This window comes from Oncorhynchus nerka, linkage group LG4 (assembly GCF_034236695.1).
Source record: "Oncorhynchus nerka isolate Pitt River linkage group LG4, Oner_Uvic_2.0, whole genome shotgun sequence".
Lineage (NCBI taxonomy): Eukaryota > Metazoa > Chordata > Actinopteri > Salmoniformes > Salmonidae > Oncorhynchus > Oncorhynchus nerka.
The window spans coordinates 5259272-5267872 of NC_088399.1; the positions used below are offsets into that span (position 1 = coordinate 5259272).

Consider the following 8601-nt stretch of genomic DNA (forward strand, 5'->3'; position numbering starts at 1 on the left):
CTGATCTGGAGGACTCACTAAACAGAGAACATCCCTGGTCATCCCTACTGCCTCTGATCTGGAGGACTCACTAAACAGAGAACATCCCTGGTCATCCCTACTGCCTCTGATCTGGAGGACTCACTAAACAGAGAACATCCCTGGTCATCCCTACTGCCTCTGATCTGGAGGACTCACTAAACAGAGAACATCCCTGGTCATCCCTACTGCCTCTGATCTGGAGGACTCACTAAACAGAGAACATCCCTGGTCATCCCTACTGCCTCTGATCTGGAGGACTCACTAAACAGAGAACATCCCTGGTCATCCCTACTGCCTCTGATCTGGCGGACTCACTAAACAGAAAACATCCCTGGTCATTCCTACTGCCTCTGATCTGGAGGACTCACTAAACAGAGAACATCCCTGGTCATCCCTACTGCCTCTGATCTGGAGGACTCACTAAACAGAGAACATCCCTGGTCATCCCTACTGCCTCTGATCTGGAGGACTCACTAAACAGAGAACATCCCTGGTCATCCCTACTGCCTCTGATCTGGAGGACTCACTAAACAGAGAACATCCCTGGTCATCCCTACTGCCTCTGATCTGGAGGACTCACTAAACAGAGAACATCCCTGGTCATCCCTACTGCCTCTGATCTGACGGACTCACTAAACAGAGAACATCCCTGGTCATCCCTACTGCCTCTGATCTGGAGGACTCACTAAACAGAGAACATCCCTGGTCATCCCTACTGCCTCTGATCTGGAGGACTCACTAAACAGAGAACATCCCTGGTCATCCCTACTGCCTCTGATCTGGTGGACTCACTAAACAGAGAACATCCCTGGTCATCCCTACTGTCTCTGATCTTGAGGACTCACTAAACAGAGAACATCCCTGGTCATCCCTACTGTCTCTGATCTGGTGGACTCACTAAACAGAGAACATCCCTGGTCATCCCTACTGTCTCTGATCTTGAGGACTCACTAAACAGAGAACATCCCTGGTCATCCCTACTGCCTCTGATCTGGAGGACTCACTAAACAGAGAACATCCCTGGTCCCTACTGCCTCTGATCTGACGGACTCACTAAACAGAGAACATCCCTGGTCATCCCTACTGCCTCTGATCTGGAGGACTCACTAAACAGAGAACATCCCTGGTCATCCCTACTGCCTCTGATCTGGAGGACTCACTAAACAGAGAACATCCCTGGTCATCTACTGCCTCTGATCTGGAGGACTCACTAAACAGAGAACATCCCTGGTCATCTACTGCCTCTGATCTGACGGACTCACTAAACAGAGAACATCCCTGGTCATCCCTACTGCCTCTGATCTGGAGGACTCACTAAACAGAGAACATCCCTGGTCATCCCTACTGCCTCTGATCTGACGGACTCACTAAACAGAGAACATCCCTGGTCATCCCTACTGCCTCTGATCTGGAGGACTCACTAAACAGAGAACATCCCTGGTCATCCCTACTGCCTCTGATCTGGTGGACTCACTAAACAGAGAACATCCCTGGTCATCCCTACTGTCTCTGATCTTGAGGACTCACTAAACAGAGAACATCCCTGGTCATCCCTACTGTCTCTGATCTGGAGGACTCACTAAACAGAGAACATCCCTGGTCATCCCTACTGCCTCTGATCTTGAGGACTCACTAAACAGAGAACATCCCTGGTCATCCCTACTGCCTCTGATCTGGAGGACTCACTAAACAGAGAACATCCCTGGTCCCTACTGCCTCTGATCTGACGGACTCACTAAACAGAGAACATCCCTGGTCATCCCTACTGCCTCTGATCTGGAGGACTCACTAAACAGAGAACATCCCTGGTCATCCCTACTGCCTCTGATCTGGAGGACTCACTAAACAGAGAACATCCCTGGTCCCTACTGCCTCTGATCTGACGGACTCACTAAACAGAGAACATCCCTGGTCATCCCTACTGCCTCTGATCTGGAGGACTCACTAAACAGAGAACATCCCTGGTCATCCCTACTGCCTCTGATCTGGAGGACTCACTAAACAGAGAACATCCCTGGTCATCCCTACTGTCTCTGATCTGGAGGACTCACTAAACAGAGAACATCCCTGGTCATCTACTGCCTCTGATCTGGAGGACTCACTAAACAGAGAACATCCCTGGTCATCTACTGCCTCTGATCTGACGGACTCACTAAACAGAGAACATCCCTGGTCATCCCTACTGCCTCTGATCTGGAGGACTCACTAAACAGAGAACATCCCTGGTCATCCCTACTGCCTCTGATCTGACGGACTCACTAAACAGAGAACATCCCTGGTCATCCCTACTGTCTCTGATCTGGAGGACTCACTAAACAGAGAACATCCCTGGTCATCCCTACTGCCTCTGATCTGGAGGACTCACTAAACAGAGAACATCCCTGGTCATCTCTACCATCTCTGATCTGGAGGACCCACTAAACAGAGAACATCCCTGGTCATCCCTACTGCCTCTGATCTGGAGGACTCACTAAACAGAGAACATCCCTGGTCATCCCTACTGCCTCTGATCTGGAGGACTCACTAAACAGAGAACATCCCTGGTCATCCCTACTGCTTCTGATCTGGAGGACTCACTAAACAGAGAACATCCCTGGTCATCCCTACTGCCTCTGATCTGGAGGACTCACTAAACAGAGAACATCCCTGGTCATCCCTACTGCATCTGATCTGACGGACTCACTAAACAGAGAACATCCCTGGTCATCCCTACTGCCTCTGATCTGACGGACTCACTAAACAGAGAACATCCCTGGTCATCCCTACCTCTGATCTGGAGGACTCACTAAACAGAGAACATCCCTGGTCATCCCTACTGCCTCTGATCTGGAGGACTCACTAAACAGAGAACATCCCTGGTCATCCCTACTGCCTCTGATCTGGTGGACTCACTAAACAGAGAACATCCCTGGTCATCCCTACTGTCTCTGATCTGGAGGACTCACTAAACAGAGAACATCCCTGGTCATCACTACTGCCTCTGATCTGGAGGACTCACTAAACAGAGAACATCCCTGGTCATCCCTACTGCCTCTGATCTGACGGACTCACTAAACAGAGAACATCCCTGGTCATCCCTACTGCCTCTGATCTGGAGGACTCACTAAACAGAGAACATCCCTGGTCATCTACTGCCTCTGATCTGACGGACTCACTAAACAGAGAACATCCCTGGTCATCTACTGCCTCTGATCTGACGGACTCACTAAACAGAGAACATCCCTGGTCATCCCTACTGCCTCTGATCTGACGGACTCACTAAACACACGATTTGTTTGTAAATGATGTCTGAGTGTGACCCTGGCTATCCGTAAATAAATAAAAACAAGAAAATGGTGCCGTTTGGTTTGCTTAAAATAAGGAATTGGAAATGATTTATACTTTTGATACTTAATGATATTTTAACAATTACATATACCTTTTGATACTTAAGTATATTTAAAACAAAATACTTTTAGACTTTTACTGAAGTAGTATTTTACTGGGTGACAGTCATTTTCTATTCAGGTATCTTTACTTTTACTCAAGTAGTATTTTAGTATGACAGTTGGGTACTTTTTCCACCACTGCAGTCTGCATAGTTATTCTGTAGCCTAAACAGTTTCCACTGAAAAACAGACATGACATTTAGAGAGTTCAGAGAGTGCATCTCAGGAGCTGGGGAGGAAATGGGTTCCTATGGGTCTATCAGAACCGTTCTGATTATTCACACACGGTGCGATTCCTAACCTTACATTTTCCAAACGGTACCATTCGTAACCTCCAAAAACGGTGACATTCTACTGCTCATGATTGGTATTAAGAAAACACACACACTGCGTCCCAAATGCTACCCTGTTCCCTTTATAGTGCACTATACGAGTATGTGTATGATCCTACCTGGAAGATGGATATAGCGACCACAGTGACCAGAATGACAATCCGTACGTCCACTTTAGGTGCCAGTCGTCTCCTGTAGTAGGTGTAGTAGTGGCTGTAGTACTCTTCAGGGTGGTCCAGCATGTAGTCATAGTCTCTACGGGAGTCCTCATCCTGATACACAGGAGGAAAGTACCCTTATAACACTATTATGACGACTAGCTAATTGCTATAGGCCATGTACTAAGGTACAAGTTACAAGAAGATATCTCCGTATCAGAATGATTGAGAGCTGTATGTACACTACCAATCAAAAGTTTGGACACACCTACTCATTCAAGGTTTTTTTTTTTTTTTTTTACTATTTTCTACATTGAAGAATAATAGTGAAGACATGAACTATGAAATAACACATTTGTAGTAACCAAAAAAACAAGGTGTTAAACTAATCAAAATATATTTTCTATTCTAGATTCTTCAAAGTAGCCACTCTTTGACTTGATGACAGCTTTGCAGACTCTTGGCATTCTCTCAACCAGCTTCATGAGGAATGCTTTTCCAACAGTCTTGAAGGAGTTCCCACATATGCTGAGCACTTGTTGGCAGCTTTTCCTTCACTCTGCGGTAAAATTCATCCCAAACTATCACAATTGGGTTGAGGCCGGTTGATTGTGGAGGCCAGGTCATCTGATGCAGCACTCCATCACTCTCCTTCTTGGTCAAATAGCCCTTACACAGACTGGGTGTGTTGGGTCATTGTCCTGTTGAAAAACAAATAATGGTCCCACTAAGCGCAAACCAGATGGGATGGCGTAACACTGCAGAATGCTGTGGTAGACATGCTGGTTAAGTGTGCCTTGAAATCTAAATAAAATCACTGACAGTGTCACCATCTCTTCAGTATACCACCCCTAACTTGTCACAACACAATTGATTGGCTCAAACGCATTAAGGAAAGAAATTCCACAACTTTTAACAAGGCACACCTGTTAATTGAAATGCATTCCAGGCGACTACCTCATGAAGCTGGTTGAGAGAATACCAAGCCCGTGCAAAGCTGTCATCAAGGCAAAGGGTAGCTACTTTGAAGAATCTCAAATATGAAATATATTTTGATTTGCGTACATTTTTTGGTTACTACATGATTCCATATGTGTTATTTCATAGTTTTGATGTCTTCACTATTATTCTACAATGTAGAAAATAGTAAAAAATAAAGAAAAACCCTGGAATGTTCTAAAAGTTCTGCCTGGTACTGTATGTATCAAGCCTATCAGAGTTGGAGTGCAGTTCTGCCTTTAAGATAACAGTTCTCTCCGATAACTGGTATTAAAACAGTCTTGCATGCCACTGTGTAAAAGGCTTTTTTCCGCCTTGCCCTCTCATAACGCCTCCGTGTGATCGACAGCGTCATTGCATTTTGGTTCACCAGAAGTACATTCATTTCCAATGGAACGCTGCGTTTTTCCTTGCAGAGGCAGCGCGTTGCAGAGGCAGCACGTTCTGTGTGGTTCATACGTTGGATTTATCGAACGTATGCGTCAAACTGTATGCGTGGACGGTTTGGCAGAAATGTTATAAAGGTAAATGTTTTTAAAAATTCGAACACCTATCCAGATGATGCTGCGTACTATTTTCCGCAATAACACCGTAGTGGTTATCGAGGCCAAGGACACACACACAAAAAACTGTTTTTTTTTATTTAAAGGTCGAGGATCCAACTTTTCTGGACCCGGCTTATCGGCGGTGCAAAATAGGCCATAGGAACTTTTTTTTTAAAATACCTACCACTTCTTTCTGAAATGACCCTCTCCCAATCCTCACGCGTCAACGTAAACTCACTATTATGTGGAGTGGTAAGCATGAACCCTCCCAATTTTGCCTCATCGATCCTCTCTGATTAGATACTGATAATCTGATTCAGAGATGACCATGTCAACCTCCAGATACATACTGTTCATCTGAACCACTACAACAACTTCTCCCAACATCTTGGGTGTCTGAAATTTGATCGGGCTGCCCCTACCTGCATGTGAAGGAAAAAACCATCCCAATGATAACTTGACTTTGAACTTGTTCAGGTTTATTCATAACACAGTCATTTACAGTATTTGTACACTAGAAGGCAAAACGATCAAATTGACTGAAGGACTTTTTTTGACGGAGTTGAGAAAAGTGCCACATTGGCATACAACATAAGTTAACGGTAAACTACCTGACCGGAGAAGCAGCGTTTTACATTGAAAAGATTCGCTGAAACGAATCAAAATGTCAGGTTTCTCCACTTACCTTCAACGTTTCATATGCAGTCGCAATGAGCAGAAATTTTTGATGAGCACTTTCTCTTGTCTCGCCTGCAAGACTTGAGAATCTGTCCGGGTGATACTTTCTGGCTATCTGTCTGTAAGCCCGGGCTATGTCCGATTTAACCGCTTCCCTCGATACTCCAAGAACATCGTAACAAATCTGGGTGCCACAATACAGTCCCTCGATAAGCGCCGTGGCAGACGGTACGAAAACCACCACCACAATGAATATAATGCCTATCCATTGACCACAGTGTCGACCATACTCAGTGAGTGCAGCCATTTTCACCACTTGATGAGTCGCAGAATTTGATCCACGTCTCGTCAGCAACATAAAAAAATAAAAAAAAGTACTTCCGGGTTACGGATTGCGGAAATGTTCCCCCCCAAAATTCCACACGTAGTGGTAGAAAAGTGTCAATAACCTTTATTTATTAATGATATATGACAAATAATTGTCTAAACATGAATAATGATTCATATGTGTTAATATTTAAGTTACATTACATGTGGGTTTTAAAACATGTTCCAATGCAAATCACTGTATATGGAATAGAGCAAGAACTATTGTAGTTTTGCTGCAAAAGTATTGTAGGGAAAACTCAGTTGGGTCTGTAGAATGTGTATATGGTGTCATTTCATGGGGCTCTGAATAATATAGGGTGTTGCTGGCCTTTCACTGTGGTCAAACTGCTTAAAATGGGGTGCCTATCCATGGTCCTGAAGTCAATACCTCTATATACATTCAACTATCCATGGTCCTGAAGTCAATACCTCTATATACATTCAACTATCCATGGTCCTGAAGTCAATACCTCTATATACATTAAACCATCAGAACTCAAAAACACGTAAGTCAATTTTTTTAGTCTAAACGACAATCTCAATTATTTACAATTTAATCGTAATGAATATCAACCAGGCTATAGGTACACAGTCACCACTACAGTCACTAGTCACCACTACAGTCACTAGTCACCACTACAGTCACCACTACAGTCACTAGTCACCACTACAGTCACTAGTCACCACTACAGTCACTAGTCACCACTACAGTCACCACTACAGTCACTAGTCACCACTACAGTCACTAGTCACCACTACAGTCACCACTACAGTCACCACTACAGTCACTAGTCACCACTACAGTCACTAGTCACCACTACAGTCACTAGTCACCACTACAGTCACTAGTCACCACTACAGTCACCACTACAGTCACTAGTCACCACTACAGTCACTAGTCACCACTACAGTCACCACTACAGTCACTAGTCACCACTACAGTCACTAGTCACCACTACAGTCACCACTACAGTCACTAGTCACCACTACAGTCACCACTACAGTCACTAGTCACCACTACAGTCACCACTACAGTCACTAGTCACCACTACAGTCACTAGTCACCACTACAGTCACTAGTCACCACTACAGTCACCACTACAGTCTACAGTCACTAGTCACCACTACACAGTCACCACTACTCACAGTCACTAGTCACCCTACAGTCACAGTCACCACTCACAGTCACTAGTCACCACTACAGTCACTAGTCACCACTACAGTCACCACTACAGTCACTAGTCACCACTACAGACACTAGTCACCACAGTCACCACTACAGTCACTAGTCACCACTACAGTCACCACTACAGTCACTAGTCACCACTACAGTCACTAGTCACCACTACAGTCACTAGTCACCACTACAGTCACTAGTCACCACTCAGTCACTAGTCACCACTACAGTCACAGTCACTAGTCACCACTACAGTCACAGTCACCACAGTCACCACTACAGTCACTAGTCACCACTACAGTCACTAGTCACCACTACAGTCTAGTCACCACTACAGTCACCACTACAGTCACTAGTCACCACTACAGTCACTAGTCACCACTACAGTCACAGTCACTACAGTCACCACTACAGTCACTAGTCACCACTACAGTCACTAGTCACCTACAGTCACTAGTCACCACACAGTCACAGTCACCACTCACTAGTCACCACTACAGTCACTAGTCACCACTACAGTCACTAGTCACCACTACAGTCACCACTACAGTCACTAGTCACCACTACAGTCACTAGTCACCACTACAGTCACCACTACAGTCACTAGTCACCACTACAGTCACCACTACAGTCACTAGTCACCACTACAGTCACTAGTCACCACTACAGTCACTAGTCACCACTACAGTCACTAGTCACCACTACAGTCACTAGTCACCACTACAGTCACCACTACAGTCACTAGTCACCACTACAGTCACTAGTCACCACTACAGTCACTAGTCACCACTACAGTCACTAGTCACCACTACAGTCACTAGTCACCACTACAGTCACTAGTCACCACTACAGTCACTAGTCACCACTACAGTCACCACTACAGTCACTAGTCAC

General features: G+C 45.1%; 1 protein-coding gene across 1 annotated transcript in view; it reads right to left on the bottom strand.

Moving 5' to 3' along the window:
* dnajc25 (DnaJ (Hsp40) homolog, subfamily C, member 25) overlaps positions 1 to 6503 on the bottom strand; it is a 12271-nt gene extending 5768 nt beyond the window's left edge. Inside the window, exons 1-2 of the mRNA XM_065017164.1 lie at positions 6169 to 6503; positions 3901 to 4053 (exon numbers count right to left, since the gene is read on the bottom strand). Of these exons, the coding sequence (XP_064873236.1) occupies positions 3901 to 4053; positions 6169 to 6468 (453 nt within the window). The 5' untranslated portion in view covers positions 6469 to 6503. The remainder of the gene's footprint in view (positions 1 to 3900; positions 4054 to 6168) is intronic.
* Positions 6504 to 8601: the final 2098 nt, after the last annotated feature.